A 25,194-nucleotide genomic window follows, 5' to 3' on the forward strand; every position below is an offset into this window, starting at 1 on the left:
GGGAGGCTAAACAGCACGTAAAGGGTTTTCAAGGGAAATGTGAAATGCTGTAAGTCTCATCATTATCTACTTACTGTAGGATCCACCATTCACACTCACCACAGCAACCTCAGATACTGTGTAAAAGGAATGCATGTAATTCCTACGGAACACACAAACTCAAGTCCAAAAGGCACAGAGTAATGCTGGTGGCTCTTTCTAGTCAGTTAAGAAATAATAAAAAGTCTGCATTATTCTTTCATAATTTAAATACTTAAGTAATCTCCACTTTTATTATTTTATAACAATGACTTTAAATTTACATTATTTTAAGTACCATTTAATAGCTTAGAGTATAATACAGATATTTGTGAATATCCCATCCAAAAATAAAAATTAAAAAACAAAACCAAAAAAACCCTCTTCACTATACATATTTATATTATATATATATATAAAAGTTATTCTCAAAACGAAGAACATAGAATAGGGACTTGGTACAGACCATTAAATCAAGTTTCTATCACCACAGTTATAAATCCCAAACCAACAGATACACAGCAATAACCGAAAGCAGTGCAAATATCTTTGGAGGTTAGGGTAAAATTATAACACAAGAACATAAACTCAGGAAATAAAAAGGTAAGCGCTTCAAGTACAAGGAGCCAGTCTGTTTGAGGTCCATCTTAGTGTTCACCAGGGCTTCCTTCCGCTCTACTTCTTTCTCTGAAACACATTGGCCAGCATGGCACCTGATGTCGTCAGCTGGCCCATTTTGTTCAAAAACTTGGTCTTTGTGTCTTCACTCACTAAACTTGCAGCAATTGACATTGAGCTAAAAAGAAAATTTAAAAATGAAATGTGAAGCAACTAAAAATTTAGGACACAGCATGTATGGATAGCAGAGACCTTGTGGTTCTCTCTTTCCACTGCGTGGGTCATCAGGCATGGTGGTAGGTGCCTTAACCTCCCGAGCCACCTTGGAGGCTCTCTAGGTTTTCATTTGTTACTGAGATACCATTATATCCCATGAAGGAAAGGATGATTAGTGATGAGAATTTTTTGTATTATTTTAGGTTTGATATTTTACATGGAAAGCAGAAGCAACAGCAGTTATGAGCACACATGGACCAGGACAGAATCTAGGCTCTGCTTTCTTTCCAGCTGTGAGGCCTTGAGGAAGTTGTTTATACAATGGGGCCATGCCTCAGAGGGCTACTGGGATTACACAAGTGCAAACTGCTTACTATAGTGGGAGGCGCATAAGAACACTCTACAAATGTCAGTACTGTAATGGTTATTCCTCTTCATGTTTTCTTCCTTAGGAGCTGTCCATCTTTATTTTATTTAATTTTTTAGACAGATCTCTCACTGGCCTGGGCCTTACTACTTTGGTGAGGCTGGCCGGACACAAAGCTGAAGAGCTTGAATTATAAGAATGTACCACCCTGGCCTAAAAAACAAAAAAAGAAAAAAACCCCAAATCTCAAAACCCCAGAGTTCTGAGGATTAAACTCAGGCCACTACCATGCTAGCATGGCAAGCATTTAGTGACTGAGCTATCCTCCTAGCCTTGTGCAGTTCTTCTTTTAATTCTATCATTCATTCAATTCCTACTAGTCTGGCACACAGATACTACTTATTTCCCAAATGAGTAAATTAAATCACAGTGAAATTTGCACCGAGATAACAACCCTATTCCTTTTTTTGGGGTGTGTGTGTGTGTTCTGAGTAACTAGCTACATTCATTATAATGAAAAGATTTCAAATTAATGTCTTCTTTTTCTCTTTTTCAGCAGCCTAGTGTGCAGGGAGTCACCACAATCTGAACAACTGCTGAAGATTGCTTATTTATCACACTGCTTAACAGGAAGAGAACCCTGATCAGGCACATTTTTTAGTGCCCCAGCAAATGTCCTGCAGTAGACAGGAAGCCCAGCTTACTGCTTTGTGGTTTTGATCAAGATGCTTTAGATCTTACTTTAGATTCAGTTTCCTTGTCTACAGAACACAGCTTGCACTTCCTACTGTAAAGTGTCCTGAGGATTAAATAAGGAACTGGGTGTGAACAAATCAAGGGCAGTGTGTGGCAAGCTGCAAGTGCTCACCTTGCATAATTTTAGAATTAAATTGTGTTTTAAATGGACATGGTGGTGTCCATGCAATCCCAGCACCCAGGAGGCAGAGCCATGTATAAGGTTGGTGTGTGTGGGGAACCTCTCTTTCTAGAAAGTTAAGAAAACTTTCTAGTACTTTACAGAGGGAAGAAACTTCTGTGTACTGGCTTCAGGGAGGAGCATGAAATGAGTTTGTGTGTGTATCTATTTGTATGTGCAAGCACTCAAGACTGATTGGATGAAACTTTTCTGGTAGACAGCCTCAAAGGAAATGTGTTTGAATTTATTTATGATTAGTTGTTGAAGACCTTAATTCTTCATTGAAAACAACAGTATATGTAACCCATATGTAAATTATCCCCAATTTGTATGTTCAATATTACTCTTAGACATCTGCATTCATGTTCTAACTCGAATCCAAAATTCACTGAATCTTTGAACTCTATTTGGCTTAGCTATAACATCTCCACATTTGAAAACTCATGTCACAAACTTATAGGTACTATTTATTTGACTGATAAGCTTAATTAAGTGGCACAATTCCAGAAATGTTTGTGGAAGCCTTGAAACAAAAAGATTCCTAGACAGGCTGGGGACTGGAGAAACGACTCAGAAACAGAGACACCTCCGGCCTCACAAGTCAAGTTCAGTCCTCAGGACCCACATGGTAGAAAGAGAGTACTGACTCCTGCAAGCTGTCCTCGGATCTTCACGTGTGACACACACACACACACACACACACACACACATACACACACACGGCTGCATCAGAATATTGAGAGGAAAGTACAATCATAAAAGTCACCATTTCTCATTTTTGGTTCTCATGATTTGGTTCAACAGTTGAAAAAGAGCTGACTTTATTTGTTTGTGTTTTTTTGAGAAAGGGTCTTACTATGTAGCTCAGGCTGGCCTTGAACTCACAGAGATCTGTCTCATTTGCCTCCCGAGTACTGGGATTAAAGGTGTGTGCCAACAAATAAGTGATTACAAAATAACACAAATGAAAACATTATAGCCATGGATAGCAACTTTAAGACAGAGAAAATGAGGTTAGTCAGAAGCCTTAAAAAGAATACGCATCTTACCCTTGAGGCTCTTGGACAGTCTTGTTTTCTACTTTTTGTTCACATTCTTTTATCATGGAACTTAGAATAACCTGATTAGAAAAGCCATGTTAGTGAAACATAACAAACATTATCAAATACTATAAACGACAGCCTAAACCAGTCTGAAAACATGAAGAAGATGAAGTGTTAGGGACCCTGTGAAGAGGCTGGGTCAAGGTTTTGACATGCAAGTAGGCCTATGTGCCAACAGTCTGAAAGTCACGAGTAGGCACAGAATGCTGGGGAGAATTATAACTGGATGACAGAGTTAGAAACAAGTGATAGTCAGGAAAAGGGGTGAACAGAAGTGAAGAAATATTCCACGGACATTTCTATTAAACTCTCTTGTATCAAGTGAGAGTGTGTTATCTCTACTTTAGAGAGCTAGAGAGGCTCAAAGATGCTGAAGAACCGGATGAAGTATTACAACTAGGAAATGCAGTCAGAAAATAATGCTGCGCAGACTTAAAGAGTGTTAAGTATGGCTGTCATAATCTAGCCTCCCTCAGACAGAAGAGTGTGTGTAGAGAGAGAGATGCTAAATCCCATGACCCTGGCGCTGCCAGTCACGGGCACTTACCTCATGCTCTGGAGACAGATGTTCCATGTCAGTCCGTAAACATCTGAGGCCAGGTAAAAAGTGATTTACCATTAAATCTTCTGAAATGACTATGGGAAGGTAGTTAAGGAAAAGGAAAAAAACCGAACTAAGCCAACAGAGAGGAGATCACATAGAAAGAAGACTTTTAGATAGCGTCTAGGTACAGCGAATGTGTAGGAGTCAGTCTTCCTTCACACAAGTATTTATGTTGGTGTTACTTGTTACTCGAACATTCCACAACTTAATTAAATAATATATACATAAAATAATTACTGTGAACATTCAATTATGTAATCTACTGTTAAATTAAGTAAATTCTAAATATGATAGGTAAGAAAACATTTCTAGTGTGGTAGAGAAAAGGTTCAAGTGCCTCTGTGTAAGTATAGGGACCTGAGCTTGAACCTCAAAATGTGGTGCAATGGTGTGCCTGCAATCCTATCACCGCGGAGGTAGAGAGGGAGGAAATCTGTGAGAAGCACTGTCTTCAAAAATAAGGTGGGCAGTTCCTGAGGAACAATACCTGAGCTGACCTCTGTCCTTCACATGAGCACATGTACTTGCACACTCGAAAATATTGTCATGACGGCTAAGTTGAAAGCTATGTAAAAAACTGACAGAGGCAAGTTGCTCATAATTTTACTATTTAAGTGTTATGTGTAAGACAATTGCAAAAGATTGGGAGTATATAAAAATTTAGAAAAAAAGCTCTTTATTCATTATCAGAAATGGTTCTGGATCCTCTTTAAAGACCCACTATGCACTATGGATGTGGTTTATCTGAGGGTGATGCTACACAGTAGACCATCATGTAAGCAACAGGCCAATGACATTTGTATATTTTAGGTTAAAATAACTTGTCTATGATGTACATATTTTTTTTTAAGTTAAATATCATTTGATGTATGGATTTTTTTTTTTTTCCTGCACGTATCTGTGTATCACTCGTGTGTCTGCAGAAGCCAGAAAGGGACATCAGATCCCATGGAACTTGAGTCACAAATGGCTGGTACTTGAACACAGGTCGTCTGTAAGAGTAGCCAGTGGTCTAAACCAAGTCATCTTTCCAGTCACATAGGGATTTTGTTTTGTTTTGACACCTGATAAGATGACTTTTTGTTGGTTCAGAATGAATCAGACAACAGAGCCTTTGCTGTGCATTCAGTTTACTTTAGGCCCTGGGCATCTTTGAGTTTTAGTTGATTATCTCCACATTCAAAAAAATTGGAAAACAGGTACATTTCTCAAGAAAATAATTCATCTTGTTAATCACATCAATTTAGGCATATTCTTATTCTAGCTCATGTGTAATATTTCATCATCTGGGTGAAAAAAGAAGAAAATGAGTTCTTTTCTGAAACTGGCCTAATTAAAAAAAATTACAGTGAAATTCATTAAGGAAAAAAGGAATGAAATATGTTATACTTCCTTGAAAATGGTTACAATGCTCATAAACAAGGCTCCTATAATGAATGTGTAACTTATTAAATAGGTATTAAAATATACATGGGGCCTGTGAGATGGCTCAGTGAGTGGAAGCACCTGTTATACAGCCTGAGGTGACCTGATGTCTATCCCTGACAGGGCATGAAGGTGGGAGAGAACCAACACTGCAAAGTTGACCTCTGACCTCCACATGCGTGTGTGCAGTGTCACATACATCCCTGTATTCTGTGCGCTCCCCTCCCTCTCTCTCTCTCACACACACACTTTAATTATGTGCAAGATACAGAGGGCTGCAGCCTAGTTATTATACAGACTTGTTTTCTAGATACTGGGAAAGTACCTCAAGATGTAACTGTGGGTGACCTTTGGATTAGTAGAAGGTGATGTAATAAAACATGGCCACAGAGGCTCATGATGGCCATACTTACAGAAAATAGTGAAGTTATTCTTTCTACTCACCATTGGGCCTATTTTTTCCTCATAAAATCAACACTCTTTCAAGGACTGGAAATATGCATGCCACTCAGTCCTGTCTGATATTAAAGTTGACTCTACCTTAGTGGTAAATGGTCAAATACCTCTGACCAAGAACTTTATAAGACACACTCTCACATTTTAGATAGCTCAATAATAAAGTTTCCTTATAAACAAAACCTGCGTCTGTCCCTTATATACACAGTCTGTGACCTTCCTTCTACATAACTTCCTTTAAAATACTTATCATCCAACATTAATTTCTGCCCTCCATGTGCACCATCATGTGTCCCCTCATCTCTCCTCGGCACACACACCTTCTCACATTTTCTCATCTCCCTAAGCCTCTGAACTCTCTGAACATTCCAAGAACGTCACAGCATGCATTAGTAGGCCTCATGTAACAGGTAAGTTTCCCATGTCTGTTCTGAAAGGAAGCCATGTTACGGCCAGCTCTTAAGGAACAGACCTGGGCAATGAGACTTGGTTAGAAGCCGCACTCTTGACTCAAGTACAGTTGGGCTACTCTAAAAGGCTCTTCTTCCTGTCCTGGCAAGGGACTTTTTATCCAATTCCAGCAGTAGTTTGTACACAGTTAAACACTTGATTCTTTCTCTGTATACAACTCTGTGTTCATTGCTTATTCAGAAATTCTGTTCTACAGAGTTAAACTTGTCCTTAGGCTTTTCCTTGAGGCGCCCACCACACATGAGTTTTTGCTTAACTTCTAACAAAAACCTTCATAGTTGAGCTACTAAATCTCTCGCCATTATAGCTCTCCTGCCAGGGTCCTGTCACTTCTCCATATGAAGATTCTTCCTTGCTAACTCAGAACAGTAGTTCCTCATCTGCTTCCTCTATGTTCTCTAAGCTGAAAATCCAGCAAGATGAATCAGGAGTGACAGCAACTTCTGCTTTTAGTGGAATAACACTTATAAAGGATATGAACACTTAAGTTATCAAGCTAAAATATTAGATTCCCGCTTATTGTATAATCTTTATTATACAAAGCATGGCTAATGTCAACCATATAAATCAATCATTTGTTACCAATCCTCAAAATAAATGACCTTAGCAGTGCACTCTACTTTCTGAGTTTTAATACGTCCATAGGGACACACAGTTCCCCAACACAGTTTTTCCAACTTAAATTATTCTGAACAAAAGCAACCTTCTATGGTTATATTCTAGTTAAAAAAAAAAAAAATCCAACACTAGAGTGTGGCACTCTAGAACACATTTATCTTATTTGAAATGACCTGTCCCATCTGCTGAGGACTGTGACCTAGTATATAACACAGTATTCTGAAACTCTTCCTGGCATCTGCTTTTCTGTACAAATCACTAGGAAGCTTAATTAATTTCTTTCTTCCTTCTTTCCTTCTTTGCCATAATGAAAATTCTCTATTTGTCTAGCATGTGCTCTCATGGTTCTACTGAGAACTCAGCCTTCCATCCTTCCCAAGCTCTTAGTTCCTTTTCTTGAACTCTCCTGTCTTTTATTGAGAGCCAGAGGCTAGAGTTCACTTGGCCTGTCTTCATTTCCTTCCTACTTTTATTTTAGTAAACACAGTATAGAGAATGTTCAATAGTTCTTTGTTCCAGTTCAGTTTTGCTTTGAGCTATGGAAAGCAGAAGTTGTCTTGGCTTAATCATTTATAATCTAGTGGTTGATATGGGTTCTGAAGATCTCTGTTTTTCTCCCAGTTCTGTTACTAGAGACCACTACTATGCGGGCACTACACTTCTCTAGAGAGTGTATAGTAATCTCATAGTATTCTAAGTTATCATAAGTTAAACATTCACTGCAAAATCAAATACTAGAACATGAAAGCTTAGATCCATTCTGCCCCACATTCCTAGTTGTACAGAAAAGCTCAGGGTAGGAAACTCATCAAAGCTTTAAAATTATAAAATTAAACAGAGGATTAAAATTTACCTTTAAAAGTTATGATATAGGCAGAGTAAAATAGATGCAGCAAGCTGAATCAAAACTTCCAAAAAGTCTACTCATTTTTTACAGCTGAGTTTACTGAATGGTGGGTTATATCAGCAAATATAGCTTAACACAGCAAGGATACAACAACAGGACAGTGCACTGTAGGCTTCAAAAAGATGGGTCGCAATGTCTAGTCTTTTTGAATCCACAATTTGTAAGTTGTTCACCAAGGCTAACTTATGTAAATGTGGTATAACAACTGAAGAGAGGGGGAAAAAAAAAAAAAGAAATTGTTACATTTTATCCCAATCACATTATACATAACCCTCATATATTACAACATATAATTATGCTTTTTCTTATAAGGCAAGAATGTATGGTTTTCCAAATAAGTGATTTGTGATTTGAGAGGCTGTAACACTACAGCTACTATCCAGTTCTAAGAACTGTTTATGGGTGATCTCACCACACTTCCCAATCTCCCATTTAGAAAAACAATAAACAAATGAACCAAGACACATGGCTTATATGTACTATGCTGTGTTTCTACACTTAAGTTTCCTTATGAAAATATTACCATTGCTACTAAATAAAAGCAATGGCTTAGGAAACAGTAAGCAAGTGAGTAGCAACAATCATACCAGATTACTTAAAAATTGAGCATAGGCTCCCAGGAAAAACTAGCTTTTTGCAGACATGGCTTCAGAATCAGTGACCGTTCATCTGGTCCTTTTCTATTCTTGCTTGGTCAGATAAATCAACCCTCTGGCAACTATAGTGACCTCTTTCCTATTTACACTGAGACTGTGATATAAATGCATGTCTTCTGGAAGAACTGTTTGCTAAGTACTCAAAGGCTGTAAGAGCAATTTTCATACTAATCACTTAGTAATGACAAAATCTCCAGCAAAACAACTAACAAAGCTCATTTTGAGGGAACCTTGTCAAAGTGGGCAACACGGGCATGTGGGGCTCACACATATAATCCCAGCACCACAGAGGCAGAAGCATCTAGGCCTATCTAGGCTATGGGAACCCTCTCAAAGTGGGGGTGGGCGGTGGGGGGAGGAGAGGTGGGGGGTAGGGGGCAGAGGGAGGAAGCAGGAAGGAACAAAATCAACAAACAACAAAACAAAAACCCTAAACCAGACTTAAAACTATAACTATGTATCTGTATCTATATCTATTGGTTTTTTGAGCTGGAGTTTCTTTGTATAACAGAGCCCTGGCTGCCCTGGACTCACTCTGTAGATCAGGCTGTCCTTGAATTCACAGAGACGCCTCTGCCTCTGGTAGGATTAAAAGCATGACCCACCAATGCCCAGCTAACAACAATATTCTTAAGAAGGGGACTAAGGGTTAGAGAGAGTTAAGAGCACTAGATTCATTCAACTCAGGTTTTCCTTGAGTTTACCTTTGTTCTTTTCGACTACTGGGAGAAGAAAAAAATTCCTTTCTTTTCTATAATACAATTATTACATATTTAATAGGTAGGCATCGATTGAATGAATAAAACTATCACATATTAAGTCTACTTTTAGAAGGTCTTAAAAGTCTAAAAAGAGACATTGAAATGCAGATAGTGTTTGCTCTGAGAAGTAACCTAGCATTCCTAAGGACAAAGCCTCCACGGATCCCTGAAAATAACCTGCTCCACTCCACGCTCATGACAGTCCAGATGCTTTCTTCTTCCAAATCTCCTTATTAGTATATGTAAACAGGTTACATAGTGCTCTACAGCGTGACATAAGCCAAAGACCCGTTACTAGTTAGCATATTCCTTTACTGGGAGCCAGGAGTTGTTTTCTCTCCCTCAAAGAAACTACTGTGTCAATTATGGCAACCCACCTTCAGAGCTCTGACTAGGATCATACGCAAGAGAGAGATCTTTTTCCCTTGGTTGGCTACTTATGACTACACTCACCCAATGAACAGAGAGACTCTGATGATTGTATTGGTAAGTGCCCATGCTGTCAACAAACCTTTTGGACATGGTAGTCCAAATAACCTAGTATTTTTTTTTTGTTAACCATTCTGATGTTAAAACTGGTAAGAAAAATATAATATTAATCTGGCTAGAGAATGTAATTTTACGGTAGAAACCAAATTGACTTAAGTGTCCAACCTTATGATCAAATTGCTAAAACTAATAGGCCCATAAAGTATCACAGTGATAACAAATATACTTTTGGAGTAATGATCTAATGCCACCCAAGAAACTACTATTAAGGCTGAGGGCCACAGTAAAGGGAGGATGTAGAAACTAGAGAAAGTGAGTCAGCAGATCATGGTTTAGATCAAAACACTGAAGAGTAAAGGAAAGCAGTGTACCAGCACGATGACATGCCAGTGGGATAACTCAGAATGTGGCTAGGAGCACAAACACACGCTTAAAATTTCTGATTAAGAAAGTCTACAAAGTTTCTTAAGGAACAATAGGTGGAGAGCTACCCTTAGTGCTTTATAGCTGCTGTTTGGAACACAACAGCAATCAGTTCCAGAGGAGGATTTACAATACGAGAATCAGAGCAGCAAGGCTTTGACACCCAGACAAGCTCCTGCCTGGGATGGAACAATGTAGGGACAGGTAGGAAGGGGACTTACATTCATCTCGGAACCGAGGTTCTGCATTAGGCCCGACTCTGCCAAATGTTTTGATGACCTCTGTATGCAAAGAATGCTGGTCTTGGTACTGAGGGTCTTCTAGGAAAGACGCCAACTGCATCTTCACTCTTTCCAGCAACTTGAAATCAGACACAGAATATTAAAATGAAGGAGTGCTGTTATGGTGAACAGTAAACAGATTAAAAATGGCCTTTGGTAATGGATTCATGCTGCAAAGCCATGATAGTGAAATTTTCTTACTCAGAAAAGCTCTCACTTTCTGTTTGCGCAGTAATTCTTAATTTAGGTTAACAATACAAACACACCTGACAAAAATTTAAAAACAAATGAAAAAAAACTATGCAAGGAAAAGTTGGTAAGTTTCTGACTTTTGTATCTCAGTTATAATTCTCAAATCACAGTGTAAGTACCTCCTGAAAGCAGTGAGTCATGAATGACTTATATTTTACTCACATTTCCCTAAAAGACAATTTATTTTAGGATTTAAGACCATGTTGAAATTCTGCCAAGACTGCAAACATTGCACAAAGACACGTCCTTTTTTTCCCCCTTTGTCAGTGAAATATGTAGAGAGCAAGAAATGGAGAAAATATTCTTTCTATTCTTAAAATTTTAATTTTAATTTTAAGAATCTTTTTGACAATGAAATTCCATTGACTCTTTTATTTTGGTAAGTAATGTACACAAAGCATTTTTTTTTTTATTCCACTAGGTATTTTTCATTTGTATTAAATATATGTTCAATATGACAAAAAGAAAAAAAAGATGATACTTATCTTGACAAGTGTTTAGGGATATTTGTTTTATGTGTATGAGTGTTTTGCATGTACACATTATGTATATGCACCATGTGTGCACCTGGTGCCCGGAGAAGCCAGAAGAGGGCACCTTATTCCTTGAAACTGGAGTTATGGATGGTTATGAGCCTACATATGGGTGCTGGGACCCAAATCCAGATTCTTTGCTAGAGCAGCAAGTGCTCTTAACCACTGAGCCACCTCTCTAGTACCTTGAGAAGTGTGTTATAGTTATTGTTGCAGTAATGCATAGACTATAAAAGCCTTGAAATCAAACGACAGGTTCAGAATCAAGATACCCTTTGAGGAGTAAACACTTGCTAAATACCTGAAGTAGGTAAGTCAGGATTTACAGTGGTCGAAGCCACAAGATCTACAAATCTATGATGGGTTTTACAACATACTGTCCATGATAGCTATCAGGATACAGATATCCTCTCTACTTCATTGGAAAAGCAAGATAGCTTTGTTTTCCTAATGCTTTATGATAAAATAGCCTCCAAACTAGCAATCAAAAATGTATGCTGGGCATGGTGGTGCACATCTTTAATCCCAGCACTAGGGAGGCAGAAACAGGCAGATCTCTGTGAGTTCAAGGTCAGCTTGGTCTACATACGGGGTACTAGATCAGCCAAGGCTATTCAGTGAGTTTGTGTCTAAAAAAAGATTAAAAAAATAAAAAAAGATTGCACGATATACTTAATTTTTTAATTAAGGAGACTAATACATAAATGGAACACTTTCTTAGAATAAATACTTAGTTTAGGCTTTGGTGTTTTAAATATCACCTGGTCAGTAATTAACTAAGAAATACCACAGAAGTCATCATGCTCCCTGACCCCACCTTCAGGTACATCATCAGAAATCTGCCATCACTACTGGCACAGAGGTAATATACAAACATCTATTTCCTACCTCTCTCTGAATAACTGTTTCCATAATAGTGCCAAATGCTGGTATTGTAGCAATCCTGACAGAGCTGTTAGAAATCAAAAGGGAAAGAGACTGAGACTTGTCTGAGAGACAATACGATTATCATTAACATATGTATCAAAATAAGCACAAGGTAGAAATTCCACATTAGTCTCTAGCAGTGACAGTTAAACTTTTAAAGAGCAGACTAAGAAGAATGCTCAAAAAGACAGGCAGGACAACTCAGGGTCGCAGTCTGTGAACTCACAATTCAGGATCACTGGACAAGGTAACAAGGGCCGGAGCAACCAGCTTGTCAACTAATGCTTCACTCATGCCTCGAAGAGTCAGCTGTAAACCAGTCAACATGCAATAAAAAATGGTTTGGTAAACTGGAATGAGAACTGGGTTAGCTGTGACTGAGGATGGGCAGGCAGCCTCACTGGCCTTTCTTGTTTTAGTCATCCACGTGAGACATTAAAATGTTAAGCTCTTGGTTCATGCTACTACACTCACTGGTAACAACTTGTTAGTGAGATTAGCAGAGCATCCTTTCTTGGCTTGGAAGAAATAGTCCATCAGCATGTTTTCGTTTTGAAAGTGCTTATTGAGTACTAATGCTAAAACTGTTTTCTTCTACTATATGGCCTCCAAAGTAGGCTTGTTGTGAGGTTGATGTAAAACACTAATAGCAGCGTAATACAGTTTAAAGTCAAATAAGCTTCTAGCCCAATGTTACTATTTTCAGATGATTCTTCAGTGATTGTTAACAGCATGATGGTTATTTCTTAACAGGCACATTTGGAAAGGAATGCTGGACATGGAAGGCAGGGACAACACTTACATTTCAGGGTCACTGGAGAGAGTAATGAGAGCAGGAACAACCCTCTGAGCTACCAGAGTCTCATTCACTCCCTTCACCAACAGCTGAGTGGTCAGCACAGGGGGTATTCACAGGTGGTGCATGGAAAGCAAACAGTGTGCCACGGGAGGAAGAAAGGAGCAACCAAGAGAAAGAGAGAAAACAAAAAAGCAAAACCAAAATTAGAAGCTAAGCAAATACTGCTACTAGAGTGCTTACCAAAGCAGAAAAGGCTTAGGAGGAAAGACAGCTTAAATGCCTAGCAGTCCACAGAAAGAAGCTTGTCATTAACTGGACGCAGGCAGTTGATTCTTTAGGTCAAAGGCAACATTCAATTTCCGTCTTCAATTAAAATGCAATATAAGGAGAAATTTATTTTCTGTTTTCTTTTTTTTTTGAGACAGGGTCTCACTATGTAGCTCTGGCTGTCCTGGAACTCACAATGTAGACCAGACTGGCCTTGAACTCAACTCTTTGAGTTCCCTTTGCTTCTGTCTTCCTCTCGCTGGGATTAAAGTCGTGTAAATGTATACTGTATTAATAATATAATTAAATTCTTTTTTTATTTTAATTAATTAATTAATTTTTTATTTTGTTTTTTTGAGACAGTACCCTGGCTGTCCTGGGCTCACTTTGTAGACCAGACTGGCCTTGACTTCACAGAGATCCACCTGCTTCTGCCTCTGAGAGTGCTGGGATTACAGGCACGAGCCACTGTGCCCAGCTTAGTTAAAATGCTTAAAAGTCAATTGGGTAAGATTTTTTTATGCCTTTTCAAAAACCAACTTTAATGGCTCATAGCCATCACTAAACTGCTTCTGATTGTCCCAACATGAGGCTGTTAAAGTCCACATCGTAAAATGCCCATCCTGTCCTCACACAGTCTCATTATCTGAGTTACAGACATACAGCGCAGCATAATATTCTGGAGTGTCAGACCTGGACATCAGCTCTAGGTTCAAATTCCAGCTCTCCTCTACTATTAGCCATGTAGCCTTAGATAAACTGTAAAATCTCTTGAAACTAGTTTCCTCATCTGAAAATGCTGAGTTTCTCGCGTAACTCAAAGGACCAGTGTACACTAATTTTCAATCAAGAAATACTGCACAAAGGGTATGCATATAAGAGATGAGTTGTTATAATGACTACTCAATAATATATGAATTGGGATTTTTATAAAAAGTCACTTAAATAAAATTTGCTAGTTTATCTCTAACAGGTCTTTCTCTTATAATTTTCTAAAAGCTTACATAATTTTTTGTTGTTAGTTTTTTGGTTTTTTGCAACAGGGTCTCTCTGTGTGGCCTTGGCTGTCCTGGACTCACTTTGTAGACCAGGCTGGCCTCGAATTCACAGTGATCCGCCTGTCTCTGCCTCCTGAGTGCTAGGATTAAAGACGTGTGCCACCACGCCTGGCTCAAGCTTACATAATTTTTAAAGTAAATATGATGAACAGAGTCAATTTGTCTCTCAGTTATTAAAATACTTTGGTTAGTAACCAAATGCTTATTGTGTAAAAAAAAAAAAAAAAAAAAAGAGTGTAGATACATTTTGTTTTTATAAAGATTACTGAAGACAACCCCCCCGCCCCCGATTCAGAATGTAAGCACACATTAGTACTAAATCCTAATCCATCTGTTCATTAGTAGTAGATCTCACAGAGGATCAGAGCTCCCATGGACTTTGTTTCAAAATCACCACTGTGCATATGCTGGCGCTCCTCTTATAAAGTATGAGAAGCTTAGTTGATATTATGTGAAGATATTTAATTTTGCAATAATCTGTTACCATTATCAACCCACTCATTCCAGAATCGATTTCAGCATCTGAAACAATATATTAAATGTCTTCATAATTAGGTAGGAGAAAATGAAAAAAGATGTTTTGTTATTATATTAGTGTTATTGAACTCAGGTAGGAAGAAATAGGACAAGGAGTTCCAGTTTTTTGTATTCTAAGTTTGGTCAGCAAGGCCTATCTTGATGCCTGCTATCTTGAGTCTATCGCTTCAAAGGATACTTAAGGTGATTTTAAAAAACCTAGAAAATTAGTAAATAAATTTAAGAGTTATCAACTGCTAGCCATTTTACACACTGTGCCCTTTGATCTCTATGTCTGGCGAGGCAAACACAAATATTATTTAAAGTGTCAGCAGATGAAACTGAGACTCGTAGAAATGAAGTGCATTTGTTTATGGTTTTAGAGATGAACATAGAACAGACAATGAACTGACTCATTCTTATCTGTCTTAACTGATGTCAGTCCCTTCTTCGAACTAAAATCTAATAGTATAGTTCATTTACCTCATGATTAACAGTGGTGTTCTTTTCACTATTTGACACTAACACTAAACTCACCGAGTTGTCCCTAGAAAAGAATCACATCCATCTTCTACTTCAAAAGGTAAAATGTGGTCTCTTGTTTAACATGGAGACCAATAGAATCCCATTGGGTTTCTCCGTGTTCCTCTACCTAAGAATGAAGCTAGGTTTGTGTTAAATTTCAGGAAGTATTTCAAACTAAGTTCCTGGTATATTCATTTCTAACTGCTATTATTTTATCCTGTTACTTCACTTTAGAGATAGGCTCTCAGGTAGCCCTGGATGGCCTTGAATTCCCAGTCCTCGGGGGATGACCATAAACTTTGGATCCAGCTGCATGAGCTCTGTGCCAGCACACCTAATCTTATGTGTTTCTGGGAAAGAACACAGGACCCTGCGCATGCAAAGCAAGCACTCTACTAACTGAACCACACCTCACCACAGCCCCTAACACCACTTTTATAAAATAAAAGTTTTTTTTTTTAAAGATTTATTTATTTATTACATATAGTGTTCTGTCTGCATGTGTGTCAACATGACAGAAGAGAGTACCAGATCTCATTACAGATGGTTGTGAGCCACCATGTGATTGCCGGGAATTGAACTTAGGATCTTTGGAAAAGCAGGCAGTGCTCTTAACCTCTGAGTCATCTCTCCAGCCTGAAAAAAGTTATCTTAAATGCCCATTATTTTTTATGTTTTTATTTCTAATTTGCTCATTTTGAGAGAAGCAGGCATGATTCTAAAATATATAAAAGAAATCTCATGAATCAAATATGATTTTTGGTAGATTATTTTTCCCAAATAAAAATCACTGACAAAAAAAGAACATCAATTTCTACTACTGATAACTAGTTTAATTGAACAGGGTATAATATTACTCAGCCTGTATCAATAAAATTATACCTCAATAACAGTAAAATACAGTCCAGTTGCTAATCTGTCCACCTAGTACTCTTTAAATTAATAATTAAAAAACCCTCTAAATTCTTGTCAAACTAGGCTCAGAAGTTCATAATCAAACAAAAGGACATGGATACAGGTACAGTATTCAGACAAGGACCAATAGCAAGCAAAGAAACCGAAAGTCTTGTTAACAACAGCACCACAAAAACTAGGCAGGCACACAAAACCAAACATGAAAGGGGCTGGCTATGTTTATTTGTTTAAAGTATTTCCATCCACATGAGATACATTCATCTTTAGAAACTAGTGGTGAGAAGAAAGAAGTATGCTTTTAGGTCTTAGAGTAAAATTGCATGAGGAGTGTATTAATGAAGGTTTTTTTAAAGGACACATTTTCCTTTTAAGAGAGGAATGAAGAAAGCATCTTTCATGGTAACGCCCTATTTTCAGCACAGCAAGTAATCAAAGTTATTTATACCAAGAAAGAATTTGTACAGAGTAGAAAAAAAATTTACACTGGCAGTGATTTCAACAAATAACTTTTTGTTTTGTTTTGTTTTTTGAGATAGGGTTTCTCTGTAAAATCTTGGCTACCCTGGACTCACTTTGTAGACCATGCTGGCCTTGAACTCAAAGATCCTCCTGCTTCTGCCACCCAAGGGCTGGGATTAAAGGGGTGCACCACCACATCCAGCTAATAAATAACTCTTGGTTACAGATCTTCTTAAAAATAAAATAGGACAAAACTTTCAACTTCCTGGTCAAGAGAATTTTATTCAGGTTTGATCTATCTAATTTAGATAATTATTGAAAACTAAATAAAGCAAATATTTTAGGGTTATCAAGTATTCTATCTTTCTAATCACAATATATATTAAAGCTTAAATTTAGGAAGATTTGAATTAATTTATCTTAAAAACATTTTAAGTTCTACCCCCTAACCAAGAAGCTACCTGCAGTTGCTACTGCTGGGAGAGGGGACAACCCGTTTCCTCGACCCTGCCCAGAAGGAGCTGGTCAACACAAAAGAGACTCTGTTGTTTTCGGTACTCTTTCTGTTTTGTTCTATTTTGTTTTGATATTTTTCTTGTCTTATTGACCTTTTTTTCTTCTGTATTTCTTTTCTTGTATGTTTTGGTTTTCAGTTTTTGTTGGCTTTTTAAAATTGTTTTTGAGAGAGACAGAAAGAACATGAAACTGGACATGTGAGAGGTGAGGAAGGTCTAGAAGGAGCTGGGGAAGAGGAAGAATAGTCTGTGAAAAAAGGTTTTTAAAAATTAAAATTGAAAAATAGAATCATAGGCAAAAGGGACAATTTTAGCTTAGATAAGTATATGTTTCTTATACAGTTTTATTGTTTTGTGAAGTAATAGCACAAATTAGAAAAAAGTGACATGACAATTACCAGTTTTTACAGCTCATATGTTTGACACTACTTTAAGAGCTTTACAGTACTAAATCCTGAGAATTAACAAAAATCATTTGAAGGGAATACTTTTTAAAAAAATCATTATCTTCATTTTTAGATGAGGAAACTAATATGCAGACAAGCTCAACTCTGTCCAGGTTGTTAGCAAAGCTGACAGAAGAGTTGGAAACTGAACCCAGGCCGCTTGGCTCTATTCTAACAGTAAACCAATGGAGGACTCCAAGTTCTCAAAGTAAGAACTTATGTCTATGGCAGAATGTGCTAGGTACATTATACAACACTTTCCATATTGCAAACAATATGGAGAGTCAATGACTGCTCCAGATACACTATGTGAAGGAATATTATAGTTGCAAGTAATTGTAACTTAATACTACTACAGAGTACTACAACTTAAGCAATACATTATATTGTTTTAGCTTGAGAAATTTTTTACTTCAGTAAATAGGAAAGGATAATCACAAAGATTTAATAGGATGGAATTCAAATAAGGTTTAAAAGAGAAATGAAACTAAGAACAACATTTAAAGAGCCAGGAAGGCTAGAAAACATTCTTCAATTTGCCAAAGCTAAAGTTCTGCGCCATCACACAGTACACAACTAGATAGCATTCAACGTCATAAATAAATAAGTACATATGCACACACATATACATGATACTTAAAACTTAAATCTTTTTCTTTTCCAAAAGAGATCACAAATGGAAACAAGAGAAGTGACTGTACCATACCTCAAACATCCTGGCAGCAGTACACCTGACTAGTGCAGAAGTATGAACAACACCATACCACAAAACAGTTAGCAACAGCTCATGGTAGGCTGGGTTGGCACTGCAGGGAAAATGACAACAGTAAGACCTAAGCCACATGCCTAACTTCTGCATTGAAAAATCACTATGTGTATATACATTTATCACATATATGTATATTAATGATAAAACATTGGCAGAACACAAATGAAATGCAATTTATTACATCATAGCTAAGATCCCACAAGTTGCTTTATATACCTGTAAAGCATATTCAGAAGTACACTTTTCTAAGCATCTGTAATTGTGACAGAAATTCTGAACTATTTAATGGCATAAAAACTAAAATTACAAATAAAAACAGGAATGGTGGCACATCCCTATATATAGAACTTAGGAGGTGATAGTCAAAAGGATTGTAAACTGCAGGCCAGTCTGCACAGTGCAGCCAAGGCCTGTTAGAAACTGAGTGAGGAATAACACTGTACTGTCATGTGGCGTTACTAGTAAGTGACCCTCCGCATAGCCCTGGCCTGTACCTAGCTGAGGAGGAGGGTAGGCAGGAGGATAAGCAGTTTAAGTGCAGCCTGAGCTATACAGCAAACTCAAGGCTGGGCAACCAAGTGAGACTCTGTCACTACAAACTGAAAAAAAAAAAAAAAAGAGAGAGAGGCTCAGCAGGAGAACATTTGTCTGGCATGCATAGGGATCCAGATTTACTTTCTAGAACCACAAAGAAAGAGTGGCTGAGATATAAATACTTCAGTAACTATAACTTGTGATTAGAGAAGCTCAAGACACCACAGGAAGCTGAGTAAGGAATCCATGATACTGGCTTTCAATTGAGGCTCCTTCACTTTTGGGAAACCATTTTTAAAAATCTGCATTTGAAGGTAGGCAGTGGTGGTACATATTTTTAATCTCAGCACTCCGTAGGCAGAGGCAAGCAGAGCTCTGTGAGTTTGAGGCCAGCCTGGTCTACAAAATGAGTCCAGGACAGCTAGAGCTACACAGAGAAACCCTGCCTTGAAAAACAAAACCAAACAAAGCAAACACCCCCCCCCCCAAAAAAAACCCAACAATAAAACCTGTACTTGATCAAAGTTTTCTACCAGCTTCAAAAGAAAGTATTAGTCTGTACCATTTTCTCATTAAAAAAAAATCACAACACATTGACTACAAAATATTTAAGAACACTCTAAGAAGCAAAACACAGACCAACTCAAAATGTAAAACCTTAACTCTTAAAGACAATTGTGTGATTAGGTTTATAACAACATTCATTTCATAAATCCATTTTGAAAAACTATATTCCTTAAAAAATTTTCCTGCACCTTAGACTATTTTCTCCCCTAGTAGCCGAGGCATGTGCTAGGCTAGCCGTTCTCCTTCCCCTCTGGAAAGCATGCCTTGCTTTAATCTGCATGGGTGCTCCTTTCATCTCCTTTACACTTAGAGTGGGACGACTTCCCACTGCTGGCACTCAGGAGAGTCCCTTCCTTGATGGAGTCTCAGTTTCCCGAGTCTTATGCCTTTTTCTTTGATATGTCTTTAAAGAAAAACCTATCATCTATTTTTTTTTTTTTTTACCCAAGTTCCACGAAAGAAGCCTTCAGGCTGTCAAGAGGAGCATGAGACAGTGAAAGCAGCGTCATCACATCTTCCAAGAAGCCAACTAGCAGCTTTCGGTCCTCTTCCTACAGAGAAAAAACATGGATAATGAATGCCCAAACAACTAAGTAGAACTAAATGCCTTAATGCTTTAATTAGAAATGATTACCACACGAGGGCAATAGATTCTACTTACAAAACTTTTTTAGTTGAAGTTGTCATTGATTAAACACAGCCATGATCATGATCTTAAATGATATAAGGTCAAAGACTATTATCATTATTTGATTTTGATCGTGCTGTCCAATATGAGACCCAGTGGCCACATCATTATTTACATTTAAATTTAAATAAAAATTTAAGTAGCACCGAAAATTCACTTCTTCAATCACACTGGCTATAAATTAAGTTTAACAGCCTCAAGTACCGAGGATAGTTAGTATCCTTAGTACTCTGATCTATAAATTATTTTCACTACTATAAAAAATTTCATTGTTTGGTCCTGATTTATATTTTATTAAAATTTACATTACCAATTTTAGTTTCTATGAATGGTGGCTATCCACAGTTAAATACAGACCACCAAAACAGTTACTTTTCTAATGGAAAAAAAATGTTTTTCAAGAATTATGTTTGCAATATTCAGTGGTGAAAACTCCAGCTGCTGATATAGATCAGTGTACTGGAAACAGCTCTAGTTTGTGATTAAAACTAAATTTTTAACATTTTCAAGCCTTACTTACTTACTTACTTTAATAATTTTTATAAAGAAATAAACAAACTTGTTAGAGTTAAAAATTTTGCATGTGTAACTAATTGGAAAATGAATAGTCTCCCAGCAAATAAACATAGAAGTTAAGGTCAAACTGCCAAGAAGGATGTAAGTCAAAGACAAACAGGTTCTGGACATATCCAAAGGCCCAGAAGGAAGCCTGGACTACACCAAACCAAATGATAACAGAATTTCATGCCCCACCCCCTCTTTGTTTAGTTTTTGGTTAACTGGACACAAGCTAGAGTCATCTAGGAAAAAGGAAACTCAATTAATAAAACTAACTCATCAGACTGCCTACAGGCAAGTCTGTGGGGCATTTCTTGACTAATTCCATGAGAAGGGCCCAGCCCAGAGTGTGGAGTGCCAACCATCAGCAGGTGATCCTGGATTGCATAAAGCTGAACAGGCCATGGAGAGCAAGCCTGTAAGCAGGATTCCTCCATGGTCTCTGCTTCAGTTCCTGCCTTGGTTTCCCTCAAAGATGGACTGTGACTGGGGCATGTGAGTCAAATAAACTCTTCCCTCCCCAGCTGCATTTGGCCATGGCCTTTATCATAACAAAAGTACCAGTAACTAACAGACATGAACTAGGATACCCATTAACGTCAAACTTTATATAACTTTGGGAGTAAGTATAACTTTGGGAAACAAACTGCAAGTCTAAAAGAATACAGTGAAATAAGGGCTAAAAATAGACTTCCAAATGAGGATTTTTTTCTTTTAAGTTTAAAAATGAACTATTTCTCATTTTTAAAATATCAAACCAAATAGTATTAGTTTATAGATGTAGGTCAGAAATTGTGTGTGTGTGTGTTACGCTGGGGATCACCTGAGGGTTTAGGACATAGTGGGCAAGTGCTCTAGCACTGAGCTACATCCCTAGCACTCAAGACAGTCTTTGTTTCCTAATGTAATTAACCACAGGCTGTGGTTTATCCTAACATAAATAGTACTTAGCAAGAACCACTAACTATTACCATGTGCTTGCTGAAATGAACAACCTAGGCAATCTCTGATTACTTCCTCAATTTTATATCCTACTATGTACCATATCTTGTCTCTGGTAACTTATCATGTTTTAAGATAATATGGTTAAAATCAAACCTCTGTCAAAACTGTGAAATTAAAAAGAGAGAAAACAGTGATAGCAGATTTGGTACCATGCTGATGCAACTTCCAAACAGAATGAAGAGCAGTATCACACTATTGTTTACAGTGATGTCTGGACTTAATATAATTCATCTCTAACTTCAGGAATACTAGAGATTATCAATGGTATATGGCTGAAAGTATCCTACATTGAAGTTTATTGAATAATTTTATTATAACATCATAGAGATTCGTTTAAAAAACCTTTAAGGAATACTGTGCTAATTTAAACAGAGCCAGAACTCAGATGGATGGTATTTATAATACAGCAGTCAATTTTGAACGCTGTGACGTGAAAATGTTTGGAAGAATATGTAATAAATATCAAGTGATGTTGTTAGAATTCAAGGGTCAAAAAAGCTCGGTAGGTATTCGTGGGTGAAAACTCAGGAAATCATCAGAAGAAACTTGCTTCTTCCTTCGTATGTTCCATTTGCTAATGTGCCTTGACATAAACCATGGACCATGATATTTACTTAGAGCAATAGAGAGTAGAGTGTGGCGGTCTGCTGCCCTAGCAGTAAGCAACGGCCCACACCTCCTGACATCAATCCCAGTTCAGTTTCCTTTTCCTGAATATGTGCTGGGCTTGTGACTATTTACACTACCATAGAAGTAATGTTGTACTGAGTCTGATACTATTAGTCTAATACATTCTGCTTTCATATTCATGGATGTTTTGAATCACCAGGTCAGGTATGGGAGATGGACAGAGGTCTTGTCACATGAGTGGTGGAGCTCAGCCACTCCCTTGCCAAAGCTCCACCCACAGAGCAGCTTATGCAGCATGAATGACCACAGCAAGACCAGCAGAAGCCAGATGAGCCACGTGCTGATTATAGAATTATAAACACATAAAATGGTTTATAGCTGCTATAGGGTACTATGCCTTGGGGTAGTTTAATATATAGCTGCAATAAAAAAAAAAATAAAAAATTTTAATATTTAATATCTAAAGGGTACCTTGGTAAAAACAATATAGTTTTTACTGCATTTTCTAATTTGGATTATCTACTACATGTACTATTATTTATTAACTTATTCATTTATGGAAAACATTATGAAACACAAAGAAATTCTGCTAAGTAAATGTAATCCAATATTAAATTAAATTTATGTGTTAAATTGATACTTTACTTGGAGACTTTTCATGCTTTCTTTTGGGTAACATTTCCACTTCAGCTGGAGGATTTGGGTCGACCCAGCAAGCAAGCATCAGGTACTGTCTAAGGAGACTCCCCTTTATGGTAGACGAAGACTGTTCTCTTACCTGAATGTAACACGTGAGGACTCCTGTTGCATATATGGGGACTGTAGCTTTAGTGAGGACCCCATTTCCTGCTGAGGAATCTAAAATTATTAAAATATTTTTAAAAGTTCTAGTATACTTTAAGTGTAAAGACAAAATTGAACAACACAATTGCATTTAAAAGTGCAATTAGTTATAAGATTCTTTTGGGAAACATTTTGGTGAAGACACACTCTGCTGTTAACCACAACTTAAGACTTCTGAAGGGGCATTAGTACACACACTTCTGGTAGATGAGAAAGGAATTTAATAACCAAACTGGGATCTTAGACTACTTTTCTAGAACAAAAGACAAAAGCTTTTTTTAAGAGCAAGTACCCACATAGCTAGGTCTTGGTAAATCTGCATGCTGTCAGGTTGTCGCATTTTGTAAAACGTACAGGCATTCAATTCAAAGTAGCACCCAGATATACATTAGTTAACCTGCTTTAGCTCGGGGATGCTAGTTTCCAGAGGCCCTTACAGCATCTGATATAAGTTGTCATCCAGATAGCGCCCTTATATGGAGGAAGAGGTACTTAGGCCTCATAAATGGGAAGATGGGCAAGAAAATCCAACCATGACTGTATGACCTATGACTATTCTCTAAGGGTCTTTGTCTATAAATATTAAAATAAGTAGGACTTACAAGAAAGAATTCCAGAGATGACAATAAGGTAAATTATTTATAGTACCAGTAGTTCATTTACTGGTCAATATACACTGTTTTAAGTGGTTTGTTGCTATGTTCTTAATTTTTTTTGTTACTGTACCTCTATTTTTATAGTTAATTTATTTTCAGAGCCACACATAAAGAAATTGAGTTGAAAAGATAGATTTAACAATTGGATATGGTTTCAATAACAAAACTGGTTTTACATTTGCTAGCGTTTAAAGTGTACTTTGCGGGTAAGTCACTGATATTGGCTGAATATGACAATGAAAGAAGAGAGTTAAATCTGAGACTGGTAAGTGGTATTTAGCGATACTGACTGTTTAAGTGGGGGTGAATAATCATTTCTTTTTTGAACAATTAAATAGTCACAGCTAACTACTGATTTTAAAAACTGTCAGTTCTCAATAACTTATTATTATTATTTTTTTACTAATTCACCACCAGAATTAGTAACCACCTCAAGCATCAACAATCAGGCATTGCCAATATTAACTTACAAAACAAAACAAAACAACAACAACAACAAAAAACTAGTAAAAGTAACTATACTGCCTGGTTTTGTGTGACATCTTGACACAAGCTAGAGTTATTAGAGAGGAAGGAACCTCAGCTGGAGAAAGGCCTCCACGAGATCCATCTCTTTCTCAATTAGTGACCAATGGATGAGGGCCCAGCCCATGGTGGGTGCTGTCACCCCTGGGCTGATGGTCCTGTTTAGTGGAAGTTCTGGTGTCTTTAAAAACTCAGTTATGTTATGTTAACATGGTTTTGTTTTAATCTCAGGTACATGATATGGTGCAGATTTAGTTTGTCCACAGCTGTTAACTATGATTGTCCCAGGCCTCAGAATTAAACCAGCTGCAGATAGTTTAATTCTGAGGACTCTGAAAGATTATAAATACAGCAACATGGAAGTATAAGCCAGATAAACCCTTCTCTCCCCATCTTGCTTTTTTCATCATTGCATTTGGTTGCAGCAATAGGAACCCTAACTAAGACAGTTAACATTTGGGAAGTAAGTCTTAAACTTAAACCCTGTTTCTTTCCAAAACAAAAGAATTAACAAAGAAATAAAAACCCTGTAACAAATGTCACTGACACTTTCAAACTTTAAGTTTATTTATTTATTCATTCTTTAACTATTGCTAAGTATATCAAAATGTAATTTTCTAGACTGCTAAATCACATTATAAGGTAAAATTTTAGGAATTATCTATGTGTTCAAGATTAATCAAGTGGAAGTTGTTACATATTCCATTCAATATTTTTTTTACAATTTATTCTTGGGATAAGAGAAATGCACAGGGCTACAAGAGGTACACATACTCATTTTCTTAGGCCAGTGAAGCTGGCACAGAGGGCACAGAGTGAAGCTGTACCTGTACTAAGACAGATGGGTGAAATGACCAGTGCAAGGTCTGATCACACAG

General features: G+C 37.3%; 1 protein-coding gene across 10 annotated transcripts in view; it reads right to left on the reverse strand.

Moving 5' to 3' along the window:
• The window catches only part of Relch (RAB11 binding and LisH domain, coiled-coil and HEAT repeat containing), an 82,453-nt gene continuing 57,259 nt past the window's right edge, over nucleotides 1-25,194 (reverse strand). For 5 of the 10 annotated variants that reach the window (XM_051147223.1, XM_051147222.1, XM_051147219.1 and 2 more), the window contains 10 exons: nucleotides 23,071-23,150; nucleotides 19,856-19,962; nucleotides 18,248-18,347; nucleotides 12,844-12,926; nucleotides 12,003-12,066; nucleotides 10,270-10,408; nucleotides 7,808-7,924; nucleotides 3,786-3,874; nucleotides 3,185-3,255; nucleotides 1-814 (listed from right to left, as the gene is read on the reverse strand). In XM_051147223.1, the coding sequence (XP_051003180.1) occupies nucleotides 694-814; nucleotides 3,185-3,255; nucleotides 3,786-3,874; nucleotides 7,808-7,924; nucleotides 10,270-10,408; nucleotides 12,003-12,066; nucleotides 12,844-12,926; nucleotides 18,248-18,347; nucleotides 19,856-19,962; nucleotides 23,071-23,150 (971 nt within the window). In that variant the 3' untranslated portion in view covers nucleotides 1-693. Of the gene's footprint in view, nucleotides 815-3,184; nucleotides 3,256-3,785; nucleotides 3,875-7,807; nucleotides 7,925-10,269; nucleotides 10,409-12,002; nucleotides 12,067-12,267; nucleotides 12,351-12,843; nucleotides 12,927-18,247; nucleotides 18,348-19,855; nucleotides 19,963-23,070; nucleotides 23,151-25,194 lie in introns of all 10 variants that reach the window. The other 5 variants (XM_051147221.1, XM_051147218.1, XM_051147220.1 and 2 more) reach the window with 3 other exon arrangements.

Source organism: Acomys russatus, chromosome 6 (assembly GCF_903995435.1).
Source record: "Acomys russatus chromosome 6, mAcoRus1.1, whole genome shotgun sequence".
NCBI lineage: Eukaryota > Metazoa > Chordata > Mammalia > Rodentia > Muridae > Acomys > Acomys russatus.